At 39.8% G+C, this 22,962-nt stretch overlaps 1 protein-coding gene across 4 annotated transcripts in view; it reads right to left on the bottom strand.

Moving 5' to 3' along the window:
- The window catches only part of ANKRD31 (ankyrin repeat domain 31), a 134,875-nt gene that overhangs the window by 18,877 nt on the left and 93,036 nt on the right, over positions 1–22,962 (bottom strand). For all 4 annotated transcript variants that reach the window (XM_086323214.1, XM_086323216.1, XM_086323215.1 and 1 more), the window contains exons 21-24: positions 16,828–16,915; positions 11,208–11,304; positions 7,674–8,673; positions 4,558–4,698 (exon numbers count right to left, since the gene is read on the bottom strand). In XM_086323214.1, coding sequence (XP_086179340.1) covers positions 4,558–4,698; positions 7,674–8,673; positions 11,208–11,304; positions 16,828–16,915 — 1,326 coding nt within the window. The remainder of the gene's footprint in view (positions 1–4,557; positions 4,699–7,673; positions 8,674–11,207; positions 11,305–16,827; positions 16,916–22,962) is intronic.

Genomic DNA, 22,962 nt, shown 5'->3' with positions numbered 1-22,962 from the left:
ATTTCCTTCTCCAATGGGAAAACTAGGAGCAACATGTAAAAAAATGAAATTAGAAGCATTTCTCACACCATATACAAAAAGTATACTCCAAATGAATTAAAGACCTAATGAAAGACCGGAAATCATAAAATTCCCAGAAGAAAACACAGGCAGAACACTCTCTGACATAAATTAGAGCAACATTGTTTTGGATCTGTTTCCTAAGGCAAAGGAAAGAAAATAAAAAATAAACAGGACCTAATTAAACTTAAAAGCTTTTATACAGCAAAGGAAACCACTGACAAAATGAAAACACTGAGGGGGAGAAAATACTTGCAAATGATATGACCCATAAGGAGTTAATATACAAAATGTATAAACAGCTCATACAACTCAGTATCAAAAAACAGCTTGTCAAAAAATGGGCAGAAGACCTGAATAGAAAATTTCCCAAAAAAGAGACATACAGATGGCCAACAATGACATGAAAAGATGTTCAACACTGCTAATCATAAGAAAAATGCAAATCAAAGCCACACTGAGGTATCACCTCACACCTGTCAGAATGGCCATCATCAAAAAGAACACAAATAACAAATGTTGCCAAGGCTGTGGAGAAAGGGGAACTTTTCTACACTGTTGGTGGTAACGAAAACTGGTATAACCTCAATGGAAAACAGTACGGAGGTTTCTCAAAAACTTAAAACTACCATATGATCCAGCAATTCTGCTCCTGGGTATACATCCAAAAACAAAAACACTAATTCAAAACAGGTGAATGTGTACTTCAATGATCAAAGAAGCACTGTTTACAGTTGCCAAGATATAGAAACAACCTACGTGTTCACTGGGGCTTCCCTGGTGGCTCAGCTGGTAAAGAAGCCACCTGCAATGCAGGAGACCTGGGTTCAATCTCTGGGTTGGGAAGATCCCCTGGGGAAGGGAAAGGCTATCCACTCCAGTATTCTGGCCTCGAGAATTCCATGGACTGTATAGTCCATGGGGTCGTAAAGAGTCGGACATGACTGAGCAACATTCACTTTCACTTTAAGTGTCCATCAACAAATGAATAGATAAAGAAGATGTGGTGTAAATGTACAATGGAATACTACTCAGCCATAAAAAAGTATCTTGCCATTTGCAACAACGTGGATGGACCTGGAGGGTTTATGGTATGTGAAATAAAAAAAACACAGAAAAAGACAAATATTCTGTTATTACTTACATGGGGAATCAAAAAATAAAAATAAATGAATGTAACAAAATAGAAACATAGATAAAGAGAACAGACTAGTGGCAACCAGCGTGGAGAGGGAAGAACGGAAGGGCAAGATAGGGGCAGGAGACTGAGAGGTACAGGTGACCACATATGAAATAAATAAGCTCTGGGGATACATTCTGCAGCACAGGGAATAGAGCGAATATGTCACAATAAATTTACATTCAGTTCAGTTCAGTTCAATTCAGTCGCTCTGTCGTGTCCGACTCTTTGTGACCCCATGAATCACAGCACGCCAGGCCTCCCTGTCCATCACCAACTCCCGGAGTTCACTCAGACTCACGTCCATCGAGTCAGTGATGCCATCCAGCCATCTCAGCCTCTGTCGTCCCCTTCTCCTCCTGCCCCCAATCCCTCCCAACATCAGAGTCTTCTCCAATGAGTCAACTCTTCGCATGAGGTGGCCAAAGTACTGCAGTTTCAGCTTTAGCATCATTCCTTCCAAAGAAATCCCAGGGCTGATCTCCTTCAGAATGGACTGGTTGGATCTCCTTGCAGTCCAAGGGACTCTCAAGAGTCTTCTCCAACACCACAGTTCAAAAGCATCAATTCTTCGGCGCTCAGCCTTCTTCACAGTCCAACTCTCACATCCATACATTAAGTATAACATAAAAACTGTGAACCACTATGTTGTACCGCTGCAACTGACTATACCTCAAAAATAATAACATTTATCTGCAAGTATATAAAAAGAAGAAAGACTGGGTTTTGTTCACATTATTGCCCTGATGATATCCAACACATGCTATGCCCTCATCAACATGTAGGCTCAGTATGTTTTCATCTGTATCTCAAAATTTTAAGTATATTTTTAATCAGTTAGTGGTGTGTAAAATTTTACCTTAGTAGACTTAGGGGTCCTGAGTCCCCCATAAGCCGCAGACATATTACTAGGGATAATTCACGCATTCAAAGAACATAGCTTTAAGAAAATCCATTGAGTTAAAAATCTACTTTCCATAAGGCAGGAGTGCTTTAATGGACAGTGGTAACAGTGACTAGGCCTCAGACTGAACTGGCACCAGGTCCCTCAGGACACTGCAGCAGCGGGAGGAGCGCGTGCCGCCTGGCGGGTGAGCATGAGGACTCCCCTGGCAAGGCCGCACTGGCTCGGCTGCCTGGGTAGATCTGAGTCAGTTCTGGGGCTCGCCGCTCTGTCATCCTGTCAACGTGGATGTAGACGTAGGACGAGACCCAGTTTTCTGGCATTTCTCGCCTGACAACCTGGCTCTACATCCCCACACCACCTAGTCAGTGAAAATGTCCACATTTACCAAGACAGCAGAAACCTGTTCTCATCAAGAAGTGACTGTGAATTCAGGAGTCACCCCAAGACAAGAAGAGGTAAAGGTTACTGTGGTAAATTTTAAAGGAGGCTTTAAAAAAATTTGTAAACAAACTCAGTTTCTCAGCCTGTGTTATTTATGAGAAGTACATGAGTACTCTATAGTAATTTTTGAAACTATTTCTATTTCTAGGATAATTTAAAAAATCTAAGCTTGCTTAGATAATCTGTATGAATATCTCATATCCAAGAATTGCCCTAATTTTAGTGCCCACATTTGTATTTGGCTTCACCATCACCATCACTGTGAAACAGTATGACTCTAATTGACATGGCTAATGAGAGAAGACCAGAGGTAATGTGATATGTAACTGAGGCATATAAGTACAGCTGCTAAGCTGCTAAGTCGCTTCAGTCGTGTCCGATTCTGTGTGACCCCATGGATGGCAGCCCACCAGGCTCCCCCATCCCTGGGATTCTCCAGGCAAGAACACTGGAGTGGGTTGCCATTTCCTTCTCCAATGCATGAAAGTGAAAAGTCAAAGTCAAGTCGCTCAGTCGTGTCCAATTTTTAGCGACCCCATGGACTGCAGCCCACTAGGCTCCTCTGTCCATGGGATTTTCCAGGCAAGAGTACTGGAGTGGGGTGCCACTGCCTTCTCCAATATACATAAAGAGTGAGGGCCAAATGACATCACAGCCAGATATGCAAAACCAGAAAATGCAGTAACTCCAACAGAGATAAAGAGTGGGAAGACTGAGTCATCGCTAGGCACAGGCATGTCAGACTCCAAAGAACCTCGCTACAGCAACTACCCGTTCGCTCTGTGAGCAGAGATTCAGTTACAGCAAAATAGTATCATCTATCATAACTCTAAGAAGCTTTGTAATAAAAAGGGATTTCCATGCATAAAATGTTAATTACTAACATGCAAATATAATTTATGAAACCATGGAAAGGATTAAGCAGGTTGAATTTAAAGCAGGTGACTCAAGTGGTCAGAAGAAAAAAATTACAGGAAAAGAGGAAGACAGAGACTATAAAGTAGAGAAAATTTAAAATATGCTCATGTAAGTGAAGGAACTGAAAACTGTTCTGGAAACACCTGTAACAGAGGTCCAGGAGACCAGAGTTCACAGTTTAGGGACAAAAACTGAGACAGAAGCCAGCAAAGAGGGTGCGCAGAGCTGAGTTGGACAAAAAAGGGGAGAGGAAACCGCCTTCTACTACTGGTGCATTAAGGCTTACTATAATGGCTAGTGGAGGCTGAAGGTATTTGCAACTCTATAAAACAGTAATGGTGACTGTCTGATGATTCACACTTTTCTGGGTAAAACATTGCAACAGTGTTCCCTGAAATGGTGCCATGGACATCTGGAGATCATCTGGCTGATCATCAGACCTCAAGGGTGTTAGTCATCAATACTCTTCATATAGGTCGTTAAACTGGGCTTATAAATCAGATGACAGAGCTGAAGGAGGACACTACTAAGTCTGGGAAGTCTGAGTAAAAATTCAGAAATTTTTCCTCCTAGAAGGCTAGCAATTCGTGGGAAAGACTATGTTCAAACATGTGGGTCTCAGGCTCCTTGATCATAACTTTCACCTTTAGGGGAAGAGTCTGCTTTATCATATCAGAATACTAGTAACATATTATTAACTAAATTATCCATACATCAGTGGCCCTGCATCTTCCATGTGGAATCACAAGGACCTGATATCTCTGTGGGGTGGCAGGAACTCTCGAGACAGGAAGATCGGGGCATTCGGTTTTCTGAGACGAGGTAAGGCACGAGGAAGGAGAGGCTCGGTCTGCTGTGCGACCCTGCTGCGGGGCGTTCTGGCAAACGCGGACTGCGGGAGAGCTTGCGGCGTGCTGCAGCAGGGACGCACAGAACTAGTCTGGAGAACCTTCAGCATCCTTTTTAATACAGGAAGCAGTTTTATCAGCAAAGAATATGATGTTATCTCCAACTGAATATGAAGTTAAAGATTAATTTAGGAATGACCCACCTTACTCCAAGCATAATTCCAGGTCACATATCTGTCACCTCCTAGAAGATCCTTGAGCCAGGTGACTGGGTTTTGATAAATCTGACCATTTTCTACCTTAATTTTGCCGCTCAATAAAACACTGGCTTTGTGGGTAGCCTCCTGAAGTGAAAAATAAAACAAAAATTAGGATTGAAAAAATACCTGAACTTCTGCTTCTGTCCATGATAAAGTAAACGGGGACCAGAATTATGTTAACACCCGACACAACCAAAAAAACAGACAAACTTAATATATGAAACAATGGTTTCCAAGCTACCAAACATCAGGGGGAAATGTATAGTGATACTGAGAACTGAGGAACTACTGAGGTGAGCCCTACAATCATCCCAGTTCACTGCCTTGAGAGAGCTTCCAGGTCTTCATGCATGGATAGGAAATCCGGACAAAACCTGTCGAGTCTCTCAATTGAGTAGACAGAGCAGGGTCCAGGGAGGCATGATGGTTAGAGTTTGCAGGACAGAGTACTGAAGAAGAGAGAAATACACAGAGACAGAGAACTATATAGAGCTTCAGAGGGTCCTCTTTAAGTATTCTGCTGAGTTGTGATTGGCCACGTGCCAAGCCTGGGAAAAGAACCATCTGAAAGAATTAGATGTAATGGCATTCTCAAAGGGCAGAAACAGCACCTGTTCCCAAAAGTAAGACTAGAAAAAGAAACTGATGGGGAATTGGTAGATACACAGAAGTCTTGCCTTTGCAGTGGGATATAATTAGCCTTAGACTGAACACTGCTCCAATCCTGCCTAACACACTATAAAAGGAAGACCCAAAAGGACTGGAAAAGGTCAGTTTTTATTCCAATCCCAAAGAAGGGCAGGGCATAAGAATGTTCCAACTATCATACAATCGCACTCATTTCACAAGCTAGTAAGGTTATGCGCAAAATCCTTCAAGTTAAGCTTCAGCAGTACATAAACCAAGAACTTCCAGATGTACAAGCTGGGTTTAGAAAAGGCAGAGGAACACAGAGATCAATGGCCAACATTTTCTGGGGGCTTTCCTGGTAGCTCAGCTGGTAAAGAATCCGCCTGCAATTCAGGAGATCCCAGTTCGATTCCTGGGTTGGGAAGATCCCCTGGAGAAGGGAAAGGCTATCCACTCCAGTATTCTGGCCTGGAGAATTCCATGGACTGTATAGTCCATGGGGTCACAAAGAGTTTGATGCGACTGAGCAGCGACTTTCACTTTCAATTTCTGGATCACAGAGAAAGCAAGGGAATTCCAGAAAAACATCTGCTTCATTGATTATGCTAAAGCCTTTGACTGTGTGGATCACAACAAACTGGAAAATTCTTAAAGAGATGGAATACCAGACCATCTTACTTGTCTCCTGAGAAATCTGTATGCAGGTCAAGAAGCAACAGTTAGAACCTTACACTGACAACTGACTGGTTCAAAATTGGGAAAGAAGTAGAAGTCTGTATACTGTCATCCTGCTTATTTAACTTATATGCAGAGTACATCATGTGAAATGCTGGGCTGGATGAAGCACAAGCTGAAATCAAGACTGCTGAGAGAAATGTCAACAACCTCAGATATGCAGATGACACCACCCTTACAGCAGAAAGGGAATAGGAACTAGAGCCTCTTGATGAGGGTAAAAGAGGAGAGTGAAAAAGCTGGCTTAAAACTCAACACTCAAAAAACTAAGACCATGGCATCCAGCCCCATCACTTCATGGCAAACAGAAGGGGAAAAAGTGGAAGCAGTGACAGATTTTATTTTCTTGGACTCCAAAATCACTGTGGACAATGACTGCAGCCATGAAAGTAAAAGACGCTTGCTCCTTACAAGGAAAGCTATGACAAACCTAGACAGCGTATTAAAAAGCAACGACATCACTTTGCTGACAAAGATCTGTATACTCAAAGCTATGGTTTTTCTAGTCATCTATGGATGTGAGAGTTGAACCATAAGGAAGGAAAGTGGAAAGGAAAGTGAAGTCGCTCAGTCGTGTCCAACTCTTTGCGACCCCATGGACTGCAGCCTCCCAGGCTCCTCCGTCCATGGGATTTTCCAGGCAAGGGTACTGGAGTGGGTAGCCTATCCCTTCTCCAGGGGATCTTCCCGACTCAGGGATTGAACCCGGGTCTCCCGCATTGCAGGTGGACGCTTTTGTGAGAGTTGGACCATAAGGAAGGCTGAGCGCCAAAGAACTGACGGTTTTGAATCATGGTGCTGGAGAAGACTTGAGAATTCCTTGCACTATAAGGAGATCAAACCAGTCAATCCTAAAGGAAATAAACCCTAAATATTCATTGGAAGGGCTGATGCTGAAGCTGAAGCTCCAATATTTTGGCCACCTGATGCGAAGAGTCAACTTACTGGAAAAGACCCTAATGCTGGGAAAGACTGAAGGCAAAAGGAGAAGGAAATGGCAGAGGATGAGATGGTTAGAAGCATCACCAACTCAACGGACATGAATCTAAGCAAACTCCAGGAGACAGTGGAGGACAGAGGAGCCTGGCGTGCTGCAGTCCATGGGGTTGCAAAGAGCTGGACACAACTGAGCAACTTACAACACACAAAACCCTTCCTGCTGAGTATAACTAATCTTGTCTGAGAGCCCAAAGGTACTTGTGACTAAAAGGAATAGGGCAATTTTAGGCTTCCCTGGTAGCTCAGCTGGTAAAGAATCTTCCTGCAATGCAGGAGACCCCAGTTTGATTCCTGGGTTGGGAAGATCCGCTGGAGAAGGAATAGGCTACCCACTGCAGTATTCTTGGGCTTTCCTCTAAGCTCAGCTGGTAAAGAATCCACCTGCGATGTAGGAGACCTGGGTTCGATCCCTGGGTTGGGAAGATACCCTGGAGAAGGGAAAGTCAACCCACTCCAGTATTATGGCCTGGAGAATTCTGTGGACTGTATAGTCCATGGGGTCACAAAGAGTTGGACATGACTGAGTGACTTTCACTTGCTAAGAATATAATGGTCAAGTTTCTCCATTTAAACAGCCCAACCAAACCCTTTCCCCTAATAAGAGCTATACACTGACACTATGTGACAGCAACATTTTAGTCACTTATTTATAAAATTTACATAATTTTAGAGGGAAAAAAAGACCAATAGGATACCTGTGTTTTGAATTCCAGAATGTTATTTCCTGGATTAAGTCTTCCTAGCAATATCAGATCCTTTATCTGCATACATTTCTTTTTGAGAGTTGTGTTGTAGTTTGAAGGTTTTTTCACAGTATGTTGGTAGCCAGACCCAGAGAAGGAGGAGCTCTGAGTATCATTTGCATGAGGAACAGTGAGAGCTGATTTTTTAAAGTAAGGTTTCAGCTGTTGCCCCATGTCACTGCCAAAGGCACCAACCCCTTGCTGTGCCAGGGATTCTGGTGTCCCCCTGGGGGCTTGGTGGGGAGCTGTTTTCCTGTTTCCTTCTTTTGGATCACAATCAGAAGGAGCCTGATCACAAATAACACTTGATGGATGGGCATCATGGTGGGCAAACACACTGGTGGTTGCTGAAGTCTTTAATGTGCCAGTCACTGCTGAAGGACTAAAGGACACGTGCCTCTTGGCTGTACTACCTGGACCTGTAAGATCTTTTTGTGAATGCTCTGCTTCAGCAATAAAAGTAACAGATTGGGACTGCACTTTAATCTGATTAGTGCCATCTGAATGTCTGGATTTTGATAATCTATCTAAGGTACAGTCATGGAGATTTTGCTTAGAATTCACTTCACTGCCAGAAAATTCTTCCCTTCTCACTGTCTCCGAATTTGGACAAGTGTGGGTACTTTGGCTGTCGTGCCAGACTTCCTGAGACGACTGTGTTTCCTGCATGCCTCTGCACGCAAGGCTGACAGGAGAAAGTGGACCTGACTGGGGCTGCATGGAATTTTCCAGACTGATACACTCTTGCTTGTCCTTTTCATTAGAGGTTTCTGAGCTTGATGGCAGCTTCCTAAAACTAAGACCAGACAAAGATGTAGCATTCTTATAGGTGTGAAATTTCTGGCTTATTTTTTTCTGTTTTTTGGCTACGAGTAGGAGGCTCTTCTGTCTTGCCGCCAAGTTAGCCAGTTGCTCCCTCAGGACTCCATGCTTAAATGATTCTATGGACACCCTGTAGAAAGAAACAGAAAAGGGAAAAATACAAAAACAGTGGAAAACTCCTTTTTTAAGCAGTCATTTAGATTTTATAGATACTCTGTGTCAATTTAAATTTAATCAGCTCCAAGTACACAAGAGCCTATCTTTGCCCTGTGTATTCTTTGAGAGCAAACTGTTGCTCTACATGAGGCAAATAAGTATGGCTTCTTTAGGAGGTGACAGTGTGCTTATCCACATTCATATTTACATTATTTATCAGTTGTGAGTCAGCCCTAAGACAGAAACACAACTTGCATTATCTATCTAGATATCTACTAGTCCTTTAGTTGGAAGGTACCAACTGATGACCAAGGAGCAATACGACCTTCTTTAAGTTTGGAATTGGCTTAACTGGTTTACAGCTAAATGGTATATCAGGAAGTCAAATTTGAGAGTAAGTTCCATCCAAATTCACTTAGCTATGGAGGACTGGGGTTGTTTTGTGAATAATCATAAGTAAGCTAGACACAGAAATGTCAGTTCATCAAGCGATCACTGTAGCTGTGCTTTCTGAACCTGCAGTGAGGTGCCTGGAGGCCAGACGGCGGCCCAGAGAAGCACTGTCCTGCGTGTCCCCCCAGACCACGCCTCTCGGGGCTGGAGGACTGAACGGGAGGCACTGACTCACTCACACCTCTGACTTCTGGTTATCCTCACCTATGCCACAGTGACCTTCAGGATACCAGACACTTTTGTTTCCAGTGGCTCTCAAACTTTTTGGTCTCAGGACTTTTTTATACTCTTAAAAGTTACTGAGCAACCCAAAGAGCTTTTGTTTATATGGGTCATATCTATCAATATTTACTGTTTTAGAAAATAAAACTGAGAAAATTTTAAAACACAGAAACACACAAGTGTACATCCATTAGATATTAGGGTGATGATATTATTATATACCATGTAGCCTCTAGAAAATTTCATTGTACACTTTTAAGAAAACGAGAGTAAAAAAGGACAAATAACATCTTAATATTATTGTAAAAATGGCTTTTGACTTCTTGGACCCCTTGATATGGTCTCAGTGACCATCTTTTAAGAGCAGCTGTTTTAAAGGGAAGCAACAGTATAGACAATTGTCTCTCCTAACACAGGTTAGAGTTGTTGGTACTAAACTCCAAACTGCCTGGATATTAAAGTAAGTAGCAGATGCAAGGGGAAGAAGTGTCAAGAAGAAATCAGAATTAGCAAATAACTAGCAGTACTAAATGTAAGAAGCTGGTTGGATAGAGAAGAAAAAAGAAATTAATATCACATTTAAAACTATGTGAAACAGAGTCCAGATAGAAAATGAAAATGCTCTTTAGATTACAAAATTTCAAGACTAATAACAACATTAGTAAGAAGACACACATATATAATGGAATATTTTTCAGCCATAAAAAGAAACAAATCCTGCTGTTTGTGACAACATGGACGCATCTTGACGGCATCATGCATCATGCTAAGTGAAACAAGTCAAAGACAAATACTGTACGATCTCACTTATATTTGGAAGCTAAAATAAAAACCAAAAGTCACAGGTTCAGAGAACAGACTGGTGGTTGACAGAGGTGGAGGAAGCATTCGGGTGAAACGGGTGAAGGAATCAAAAGGTATAAACACCCATGGTGACTACAGTTGATAATACTGTATTGTATATTTGAAAGTTGCTGAGAGTAGGCCTTAAAAGTTCTCATCTTAAGAAAAAAGAAAAGAATACAAAAATAGAAAATAATACCCAAATAAGAAAAATACATATAATAAGTTTCTCAAAAAACAAAAAAGAAAGGAGGTATATAATCAACATAATTAGGATAAAACTCTTTAAGGACCCTGAGAACTTACAAGTACACAAGACTACAAAATACACATGATTATACTGCTTAGAAGAACATTTGTAATAGCATAGAAGAACCAATTTTAATGTAAAAAAATGTGAGTTTACTAAGAAAAGAAATTTACTTATGAGATTCATGGCCAGAAAGGCTTTCATTAAATTCATGGCTGTGGACATTTTAATATCCTTTTCTGAACATTTCAAGTAATAAAGTAGAAAAACATCTCTCTAGGAAGTACATATAATTCCTCGTGGACATAATAGATTAGATGACCTCATAAAGTCCTTTTCCAGTTCCACAAAACATCTGTAATCACAAGAAATTCTAGGCCAGGGTTTCCCTGGTGGTCCAGGGATTTAGAGTCTGCCAGCCAGTGCAGGGTCACAGATTTGACCCCTGGCCTAGGAAGATTCTACATGCCATGGGGGCAACTGAACTCATGCACCGCAGCTACTGAAGTCTGTGCTCCGCAACAAGAAACATGCTCTGCCACTCCAATGAGGGCCCATGTGTTGCAACTAGAGGGTAGCCCCTGCTCACTGCTGCTAGAGAGAGCCGGTGTGCAGAAACGAAGACCCAGCACAGTCAAAAATAAATAGATAAAGTTAAAAAAGAAATTCTAGACCTATTATAGATTAAAAATAGATAAATTCTGAAAACTCCAAAGCATTCTTACCTTTTTTTAACTCACCTGTATTTTTTAGCTAGATCATCCCTTTCTGCCTTCTGTTTAGCAAGCACATTGTCCATAACTTCCTTTATCTCTAACATCTCAGCAGCGTATTGTTCTAGAAGCAAGATAATAAAATAAATTATTTTAAGTCAGTTAACTGAGAGACAGCAAATGTTAAATTTGATCACAAAGGACTTAGCCTTATTGTTAATTTAAAAAGCCATTATTTTCCTACCCTCTTCCACCATATCAATGGTCCAGATATCAAAGCTTATGGACTTATGTCACTCTAGAGAAGTACCCTGAGATGTGTGAGACCACATCAAGAAGGAGCGGGCAAGCCTGAGTTCTAACCCTGTTATCCCGCTGACTAGGCTTGGTGATCCTAGACAAGTCATTAACCTCTCTGGTCGCTGTCTTAACTGTGAAATGAGGGTACTAAAAGAAGATAAATAGTAAGATAATTTTGTCTGTTAAAATTATTTACTTTTTAAAATACAAAAGGAAAACACTGTCAATGTAAAGGAAATTTTGAAATAATATGAATGTTTACAGAGAAGAATGCTCGGAAAGATCAAAGGCAGAAGGAGAAGAGGGTGATAGAGGATAAGATGCTTGGATGGCATCATCAATTCAATGGAAATGAACCTCAGCAAACTCAGGGAGGTTGTGAGGGTCAGGGAAGCCTGGCGTGCTGCAGTCCATGGGGTTGCAAAGAACTGGACATGACTTGAACCCAACAACAGAGAAGTCAGGGTATTCCCACTCACCCACTCCTCCTCAATATTTCACTCCATGAAAGAGACTGCTTTTAATACTTTGGTAGGTGTGTGTTTAAAATATGTTTATTTTATATATTTAGTCTATATATGTAGACTATATATAACTCTATTATATGTACTTAAAAATAAGAATCATGCTATCAGTTCTTGTTCTTTACACTTAACACTTAGGGCTATAGGATATCTAAAGTCACTTATGAAGTGAAGTGAAGGTCTCTCAGTCATATCTGACTCTTTGCGACCCCATGGACTGTAGCCTGCCAGGCTCCTCTGTTCATGGAATTCTCTAGGCCAGAATACTTAAGTGGGTAGCTTTTCCCTTCTCCAGGGGATCTTCCCAACTCAGGGATCGAACCCAGGTCTCCCCCACTGCAGATGGATTCTCTACCAGCTGAGTCACCAGGGAAGCCCAAGAATACTGGAGTGGATAGCCTATCCCTTCTTCAGAGGAACTTCCCAACCCAGGAATCAAATCAGGGTCTCCTGCATTGCAGGTGGATTCTTTACCAGCTGAGCTACCAGGAAAGCCATAGATCTATATAAAATTATTATGATCACTTAAATTATTTTCCTACTTTCTTCCATTGCTTCCCAAGTAAAGACATCATGATCTCCCCCAGTACAAATTCATAGGATTTACATGTAAATTATGTCCAAACCCAGATTCCCAAATAGGAAATTATTTCTTTTACGCTACTTGCTATTCATTTAATTTTTGGCTTTGTTTCTTAAGTTTTTTCTTAATTTTTTTAGACCAAGGTGTATTTTTCTAGATAATTTAACTAGAGAACATCAGTGGTGGAAAGTGACATAAAGTTCATAGTTGGAATTTGCTCCAGAACCTCCTTTTACAAGTCAGACAATGATCTGACAAGTACAGAGTCAGTGTTCCCAGAGCAGTTTCTATCTCCCTAATCTCCTTAAATGATAATTAAGAATTTAGACACAGATTTGTTGGGAAGACTTGACACTTTAACAAAAGACATTTACATTATCTATATACCCTGCCACGTTTGGCTTTTCTAACTGAATTTTAAACCACAGGTAAAAATAGCATTATCATAGTAACCAAAGTTTCTATAAATAGATATAAAGATATTTTATGTCTAACCTGATACTATATACTTATCAAAGAGACAAAATTAATCAATGGCATCTTTGAGAAAACCTAGAAATTACCCAAATATGTGAGACTTTAATATGTGATAATAAGGCATTATAAAATAATGAAGATGAGAGGAATTATTCAACAAATAAGAGTAGGCAAAGGGGTAGTAATATGGGGGAAAGCCCTATTCTATCTTTCTACCATACGTGGCAAAGAAATTTCAGATGAATTATAGAGTTACAATGCTTAGGAAAAATAACATATAAAATGTTTAAAATGAACATTTTTTTCTGCTTCAATTCAGTTGAGGTGCTAAAAATATTTGATATAAAAATAAATATAAAACATCTATAAAAAATTTACAAAGAAATAAAATTCTTTACTCTTGGCTACCTCAACCAGATCAAAGATGAAAAGGCATCAAAATATGGAAGTGGTGAATTTGCAAAGCTATTTCTTTAGAGAGTTGAAGCTTAACTTGGTGGGATTCTCTGTTTTGAGAAGCAAACGTGAGCAGTGAGGGCGTCTCTCCTCTTCTGTTGTTGGTGTTCAGTCACCCAGTGGTGTCCAACTCTTTGGGACCCCGTGGACTGCAGTATGCCAGGCTGCCCTGTCCCTCACCATCTCCTGGAGTTTGCCCAAGTTCATGTTCATTGCATTGGTTATGCTATCCAGCCATCTCATCCTCTGATGCCCTCTTCTTTCTTCTGCCCTCGATCTTTCCCAGCATCAGGGACTTTCCAATGAGTCATCTGTTCACATCAGATGAGCAAAATACCAGAGCTTCAGCTTCAGCATCAGTCCTTCCAGTGAATATTCAGGGTTGTGCTCCCTTAAGAGTGATTGGTTTGATCTCCTTGCTGTCCAAGAGACTCTCAGGAGTCTTCTCCAGCACCACAGTTCAAAGGCATCGATTCTTTGGCATTCTACCTTCTTTATGGTCCAGCTCTCACAACCGTACGCGACCACTGGGAAGACCACCGCCTTGACTACATGGACCTTTGTCAGCCGAGTAATCTCTCTGCTTTTCAACCCGCTTCTCTTTACCTCAGCCTAAAGGGGTAGTTTCTCAAAGGACGGTTAAGAGTGTAACAACTTTCTATTGAGGTGACAATGGACTGATAATCTGACTTGCTCTTTGATCTTGAACATCTAGAGGTTCAGAAGAACAGGGAGCTTCCACAGCAGTGCAAAGAGAAAGCTGCTGTTGTGCTAGGAATTAATTATCCTCCCTTCTGATAGTGGGTTCAAGATCTTCAGGATTGTGAAGACAGTAGGGAGACTGCCCTGTGGTCCTCCTTATGAGGGCTTATACTTGAGGGTGACAGTCTGTGTAAGGTAGACCACCAGGAGAAAATGGTGAGAGGAGACTGAGAAGAGCCAGGGGAAGAAACATGCACTGTCACATTACAGGAGCTATGTAGAAGCTTCAGAAGAGCCTCAGAAATTTTGTTTTGATGAACCTTAGTTTTCAACAACTGTTAAAAAGCAATGGGACCAACAGCAGTCAGGACCTGATCATGAGCCAAGAACTCTAGTATTCTACTGCTGTACCTCTCCTTTCCTAAAGGGGCAAAGAGACTCAAAAAAGGGATCATGATTAGAATAATCCCAGTGATAACATGATCACAACAGAATAAAATTAAGTTACAAAGCCTGGTGGTGAGGAGGGGAGAAAAGTTTCTAATCTTAGAAGCATTAAAAGCAACAGAAAAGAGGCTGATACATTCTACTATGCAGAATTTGAGAATCTCTGTATTTAACACACACTAATATGTTATAAATAAAAACACTGTTAAGGGACAAAAAATGTATTTACAGCAGTTATGTCAAAAAAGGGGTCAATAACTTGATTATATAAAATGGCTTCAATTTCATAACAAACAGGAACAATCAATTTATGAAATAGAAGATAAAATTAGTGAAAAAATACCATTAATAATCAATAAGTAAAAATAATATACATATTTTTTACTAAAATAGTAAAATTTTTTCAGTAAAATTATTGTAAATGGAAATACTGATGCTATTAGCAGTGTAAAAGCAAACACAAATGTGTGTTGGTGGAAGTACAAATTATTATGTAACACTATAGGAAATCAACTTATCAATATGAACCAACAGATTTTACATGTTTATATATTTTGACCCAATAATTTCAATTATGTTAATTTTTCCTAAGAGGATAATCCTAAATCCAGAAAAAACTATGTATGGTGGTGTAATAGGAAAAAATTGGAAAAATCTACATGCTCAACAAAAAAGGAAAAATTAAGTAAACCATGGGACATTTACTGAACAGGATACTATGTAACCACTAAGAATGATGACCATGACAAAAAGAAAACACAGCATATCTAACAGGATCCAATCTATGCTTTTTAACAATTTTATTGAGGTATAATTGCATAAGCATTCTCTTAGAAAAAAAAAGAAAACTAAACACCAAAATATTACAGAAGAGCAGTAGGTGATTTTTAGAATATTTTTCCTCATTATTGTTTTTGAAGTGTATCTATATACCTTTTATAATGAAAAAAGTATATTCTTGTAAAATTCACCTTAGATGTATAAGATACTATAAATACTAAATAAAATATATGAACTATACACACTGTTTGGGGATATAAATTAATTTGTATTATTTTCCTCAAAATATAACGTGTATCATGTGTTAGGCCAGGATAAAAAGTAGAATGGGTATAGTTTAAAAATAAATAATTTTTTAAAAAGGTATACAACATGAATTAGGGCTTCCCTCATAGCTAAGTTGGTAAAGAACCTGCCTGCAATGCAGGAGACCCGGGTTCAATTCCTGGGTCGGGAAGATTCCCTGGAGAAGGAAATGGCGACCCACTCCAGTGTTCTTGCCTGGAGAATCCCATGGACAGAGGACAGAGGAGCCTGGCCTCCATGGGGTTGCAAGAGTCAGACACAACTTAGTATCTAAACCACCACCACCACAACATGAAATTAAGCTAACAGACTAATTAACAGTTATATCCTGCTACAAAAAAGACTGATGAGGTACCATTTTGATTTTTTTAATTAATTTTTATTAGAGTATAGTTGATTTACAATGTTGTATTAGTTTCCGTTTTACAGCAAAGTACATCAGTTATACATATACAAATACCCACTTTTTTTAGATTATTTTCCCATATAGGTCATTATAGAGTACTGAGTAGAGTGCCCTGTACTATGCAGTAGGTCCTTACTAGTTGTCTATTTTATAAATAGCAGCATGTATGTGTCAATCCCAATCTCCCAGTTTATCCCTCCTACACCCCTTCTCCCTTGGTAACTATACGTTTATTGTCTACACCTATGACTCTATTTTTGTTTTGTAAATAAGTCCATTTGTACCATTTTTTTAGATTCCACATATAAGTGATATCATATGATACTTGTCTTTCTCTGATTTACTTCACGCAGTATGACAATCTCTAGGTCCATCCATGTTGCTGCAAATGACATTATTTCATTCTTTTCGATGGCTGAGTAATATTCTACTGTATGTACGGACCACATCTTTATCATTCATCAGGGCTTATAATGTGGACATTTTTGGGGGGAGGACAACTTCAACCTCACAGCACTCCTATTTTGAATTCTATCAAAAGTTTAGTTTTGCCTCTTCTTGGACTTTTTAAAAATGGAACCATACTATACCCACCCCATCCCCAAAAGAAAATGAGGCAGCAATGCCTTGGATGACTGAAATAATCAAATATGAGTGCATATTTACCTGCATCTTCAGGGGTTCTTATTTCAAACTCTAATAAATTTTCTTGTTTTTCTTCTATATTTTGTAGAATGGCACTGATGGTCTGATGCTATCAGATAAAATATTAAAAAACTCATTACAAGAAGGTAGATGTTTTTCTCTAACAGGCAGCTGAAAAATGCACAGTAAAAGTGCTAAATCAGATCAGATCAGATCAGTGACGTCCAACTCTTTGCGACCCCATGAATCGCAGCACGCCACGCCTCCCTGTCCATCACCAATTCCCGGAGTTCACTGAGACTCACATCCATCGAGTCAGTGATGCCATCCAGCCATCTCATCCTCTGTCGTCCCCTTCTCCTCCTGCCCCCAATCCCTCCCAGCATCAGAGTCTTTTCCAATGAGTCAAATCTTCACATGAAGTGCTAAATAAAGTACCACAAAAGAAGCTGATTTCCCTTTATGTTCCAAATATATTCAGGCCTCATTTAAACTTAACTATATATATATATATATATATTTGGGAAAAAATTAAACTTAAATACATCTTGATTTATGTAGCAGATCTGCTCCTGGAAAACAGAATGTTAAGAGTGGCAACCATAAAAACAATCACAATTTCTCAATGACTCTTTTTATAGGTGTAGGAGGAAAAAAAAATAACTCAGCAAATAATATTTAAAGATTACACATATGCAAGAAGTTTAAGGCTTTATGATTATCATTGCACACTATCAAGATTTCACATGCAGTCTTAGAAATACAAAACACTCTCAAAAACCCACCAAGAGGATTTAAAACCACCTCTTTATATACTTGTCAGTATTAATAGTATTAATTAAACTATTAATATTAATAGTTTAATATTAACATTAAACTATTCAATGCAGATAGTTTCTTGGTTTATTGTTAGGGAAATTAAAATAGAGGAATATTCAGACTGAAATGCCTTCAACATATTGGGTTGGCCAACAAGTTCGTTCGGGTTGTTCCATAACGTCTTAGGATCATTTTTACTTTTGACACGTCTTTCACAAATTTGTATATTAAAGCATACTGGTTGAGAGCACAGGCTCTGGAGTCAGATTACCTGGATTTTAATTCTACCACTGCTATGTAATAGAAATGTAATTTTGGATTGTTACCTACCCTCTCTTACTTCAGCTTCCTTAGCTGTAATGAAGAAGGTAATGATATTAATAGAAACTACTTTCATTATTATGAAGGCTAAATGGATTAACATAAAGCACTTAGAGAAGAGCTCACCATGTCATAAATACTCTGTGAACGCCAACTGTTATCATTATGATAATCACTTTTGTACTCACTCTATATGGAGGGAGAGAAGGAGGATGCCTAGATGCTGTGATCTGAAGGTGTTAGAAGGTAGCATCAAACTAAAATCATCGCATTTCCTTTGCATCTGGCCACAGAGTCACCCCTCATCCTCAATTTGGTTTGAAATTTTCAGCACTCAAAAACAAATTTACATTTACAAAGGACAAATCTTTAATGACTTTAAAGTCTGTATATTTTAAGTTTTTTCTTAAAGCTGGTTTTCATTAAAATCTTATATTTTCATTATATTTCCCTGAGGCTTGGCATCTAAAGTGATACACATTATTCCTGAAACAAATACTCATACAGTTACGGTGACTTTTCCATAATGTTTTAATCTTTACATGAAATATACCTTAAAGATACTAATGGTCAATAGTGTGAGCTGAGCTGATACAGAAGGACCCCTGTCTACTCCAAACACCTGGAAAAATACATTAGACAAAATACAATAAATTTTAACCACCCACGCCCAGCCAAAATTTGAAAAATAAAGGGAAGGAAATGAAGCTGGTAGCAGCCCATGAGGGATGTGGAACAAACATAAGTATTAGGAATTAGGGCCCATGTCCAAGGTACTAGAAACCCAAGTAAGATGGTAGGTGTTGTTAGAGGGCATCAGACGGCAGACACACTGAAACCATAATCACAGAAAACTAGCCAATCTGATCACACGGACCACAGCCTTGTCTAATTCAATGAAACTAAGCCATGCCGTGTGGGGCCATCCAGGATGGGCTGGTCATGATGGAGAGGTCTGACAGAATGTGGTCCACTGGAGAAGGGAATGGCAAACCACTTCAGCATTCTTGCCTTGAGAACCCCATGAACAGTATGAAAAGGCAAAATGATAGGATACTGAAAGAGGAACTCCCCAGGTCAGTAGGTGCCCAATATGCTACTGGAGATCAGTGGAGAAATAACTTCAGAAAGAATGAAGGGATGGAGCCAAAGCAAAAACAATACCCAGCTGTGGATGTGACTGGTGATAGAAGCAAGGTCCGATGCTGTAAAGAGCAATATTGCATAGGAACCTGGATTGTCAGGTCCATGAATCAAGGCAAATTGGAAGTGGTCAAACAAGAGATGGCAAGAGTGAACGTTGACATTCTAGGAATCAGCGAACTAAAATAAGACTGGAATGGGTGAATTTAAGTCAGATGACCATTATACCTACTACGGTGGGCAGGAATCCCTTAGAAGAAATGGAGTAGCCATCATGGTCAACAAAAGAGTTCGAAATGCAGTACTTGGATGCAATCTCAAAAAGGACAGAATGATCTCTGTTCGTTTCCAAGGCAAACCATTCAATATCACGGTAATCCAAGCCTATGCCCCAACCAGTAACACTGAAGAAGCTGAAGTTGAATGGTTCTATGAAGACTTACAAGACCCTTTAGAACTCACCCAAAAAAAGATGTCCTTTTCATTACAGGGGACTGCAAAAGTAGGAAGTCAAGAGGCACCTGGAGTAACCAGCAAATTTGGCCTTGGAGTACGGAATGAAGCAGAGCAAAGGCTAATAAAGGTTTGCCAAGAGAACGCACTGGTCATAGCAAACACCCTCTTCCAACAACACAAGAGAAGACTCTACACATGGACATCACCAGATGGTCAACATGGAAATCAGATTGATTATATTCTTTGCAGCCAAAGATGGAGAAGCTCTATACAGTTAGCAAAAACAAGACCAGGAGCTGACTGTGGCTCAGATCATGAACTCATTATTGCTAAATTCAGACTTAAATTAAAGAAAGTAGGGAAAACCACTAGACCATTCAGGTATGACCTAAATCAAATCCCTTATGATTAGATTATACAGTGGAAGTGAGAAATAGATTTAAGAGACTAGATCTGATAGACAGAGTGCCTGATGAACTATGGACGGAGGTTCAGACATTGTACAGGAGACAGGTATCAAGACCATCCCCATGGAAAAGAAATACAAAAAAGCAAAATGGCTGTCTGAGGATGCCTTACAATTAGCTGTGAAAAGAAAAGAAGCGGAAAGCAAAGGAGAAAATGAAAGATATAAGCATCTGAATGCAGAGTTCCAAAGAATAGCAAGGAGAGATAAGAAAGCCTTCCTCAGCGATCAATACAAAGAAATAGAGGAAAACAACAGAATGGGAAAGACTAGAGATCTCTTCAAGAAAATTAGAGATACCAAGGGAACATTTCATGCAAAGATGGGCTCGATAAAGGACAGAAATGGTATGGACCTAACAGAAGCAGGTGTGCCAAGAATACACAGAAGAACTGTACAAAAAAGAGCTTCATGACCAAGATAATCACGATGGTGTGATCACTCACCTAGAGCCAGACATCCTGGAATGTGAAGTCAAGTGGCCTTAGAAAGCATCACTACAAACAAGGCTAGTGGAGGTGACGGAATTCCAGTTGAGTTATTTCAAATCTTGAAAGATGATGCTGTGAAAGTGCTGTACTCAATTTGCCAGCAAACTTGGAAAACTCAGCAGTGGCCACAGGACTGGAAAAGGTCAGTTTTCATTCCAATCCCAAAGAAAGGCAAAGCCAAAGAATGCTGAAACTACCACACAATTCCACTCATTTCACACGCTAGTAAAGTAATGCTCAAAATTCTCCAAGCCAGACTTCAGCAATACATGAACCGTGAACTTCCAGATATTCAAGCTGGTTTTAGAAAACGCAGAGGAACCAGAGATTAAATTGACAACATCCACTGGATCATTGAAAAGGCAAGAGAGTTCCAGAAATACAACTATTGCTGCTTTATTGACTATGCCAAAGCCTTGACTGTGTGGATCACAATAAACTATGGAAAATTCTTCAAGAGATGGGAATACCAGACCACCTGACCTGCCTCTTGAGAAACCTATATGCAGTTCAGGAAGCAACAGTTAGAACTGGACATGGAATAACAGACTGGTTCCAAATAGGAAAAGGAGTACGTCAAGGCTGTATATTGTCACCCTGCTTATTTAACTTATATGCAGAGTACATCATGAGAAACGCTGGGCTGGAAGAAGCACAAGCTGGAATCAAGATTGCCAGGAGAAATATCAATAACCTCAGACATGCAGATGACACCACTCTTATGGCAGTAAGTAAAGAGGAACTAAAAAGCCTCTTGATGAAGGTGAAAGAGGAGAGTGAAAAAGTTGGCTTAAAGCTCAACATTCAGAAAACGAAGATCATGGCATCTGGTCCCATCACTTCATGGCAAATGGATGGGGAAACAGTGGAAACAGTGTCAGACTTTATTTTTGGGGGCTCCAAAATCACTGCAGATGGTGGTTGCAGCCATGAAATTAAAAGATGCTTACTCCTTGGAAGGAAAGTTATGACCAACCTAGATAGCATATTCAAAAGCAGAGACATTACTTTGCCAACAAAGGTCTGTCTAGTCAAGGCTCTGGTTTTTCCAGTGGTCATGTATGGATGTGAGAGTTGGACTGTGAAGAAAGCTAAGCACCAAAGAATTGATGCTTTTGAATTGTGGTGTTGGAGAAGACTCTTGAGAGTCCCTTGGACTACAAGGAGGTCCAACCAGTCCATCCTAAAGATCAGTCCTGGGTATTCATTGGAGGGACTAATGCTAAAGCTGAAACTCCAGTACTTTGGCCACCTCATGAGGAGAGTTGACTCATTGGAAAAGACTCTGATGCTGGGAGGGATTGGGGGCAGGAGGAGAAGGGGATGACAGAAGATGAGGTGGCTGGATGGCATTACTGACTCGATGGACATGAGTTTGAGTGAACTCCGGGAGTTGGTGATGGACAGGGAGGCCTGGTGTGCTGCGATTCATGGGGTTACAAAGAGTCGGACACGACTGAGCCACTGAACTGACTGACTGACTGACTAAGGAACAGGAGATAAGGCCTCAGGGCCACATAAGGAAGAGGTTAGAATCAGTCAGTTCAGTTCAGTTGTATCTGACTCTTTGCGACCCCATGGACTACAGCATGCCAGGCCTCCCTGTCCATCACCAACTCCCAGAGTTTACTCAAACTCATGTCCATTGAGTCGGAGTTAGAATGGAGCCCCACATAAAATTAGTGAGCATGAGTGGGTATCCTTTAGCTTAAATAAGGATTAGTAAAAACTCTACTTGTCACCCACTCAAGCCTTTGGGTAGAAAATTAGAGGTCAAAGGGTATCACACAGAATATAGTGCAGAGAATTAAAGAGATGGAAAATTCAAAAAAGATATAGGGAGACTGGTTTAAAAACAACCATCTCAAAAAATATGAGTTCCATAAAAGGAGAATACTGCTAATGGGAGAGGGGTAATAGTCAACAATCTAAGGGCTAAAAGTTTCCAGAATACAAAGAGAAATCTGTCTTCAGACTAAAGGAACATGTTTAGTCCTTTTAGAGTAAAATTAATTAAAAACACACCCACATTTAGACATACCCTAGTGAAACAGCAGAATATGAAAAAAAAAATCTTTAAAACTGTAAGCCTCAAAGACATATTATCTACAAGGGAGTGACATTTAGATTGACAATTAACTTCTCATTCATTACAAGAGATACCAGGAACAATGTAAAATATTTTTGAAATGTTGAGGCAAACAGAATTCATTTTAAACAGCATTTAAAATATTTTAGGTATAAAATAGTTGATTAATCATAGTTTATGTTCAATGAATTGTATTTTCCTCTCTATAGTATACAAAAAAAGTCTAATCCACACCCATAGTCTTATTCAAAATATTTCTTTGAGGAGTCTACTTTGCTTAAGAAGTTAGTGTCTAGGATGCTACGTGTTTTAATCAAACTAAGCATGTCCATCTCATAAATTAATATATGTGCCACTAAGTTATTTTGTTT

Source organism: Bos grunniens, chromosome 10 (genome assembly GCF_055505025.1).
Source record: "Bos grunniens cultivar Pamir isolate PY7600 chromosome 10, Bosgru_T2T1.0, whole genome shotgun sequence".
NCBI classification, from domain to species: Eukaryota; Metazoa; Chordata; class Mammalia; order Artiodactyla; family Bovidae; genus Bos; species Bos grunniens.
Note: the sequence above shows the minus strand (reverse complement) of the source record. Positions and strands in the feature narration are given on the sequence as shown.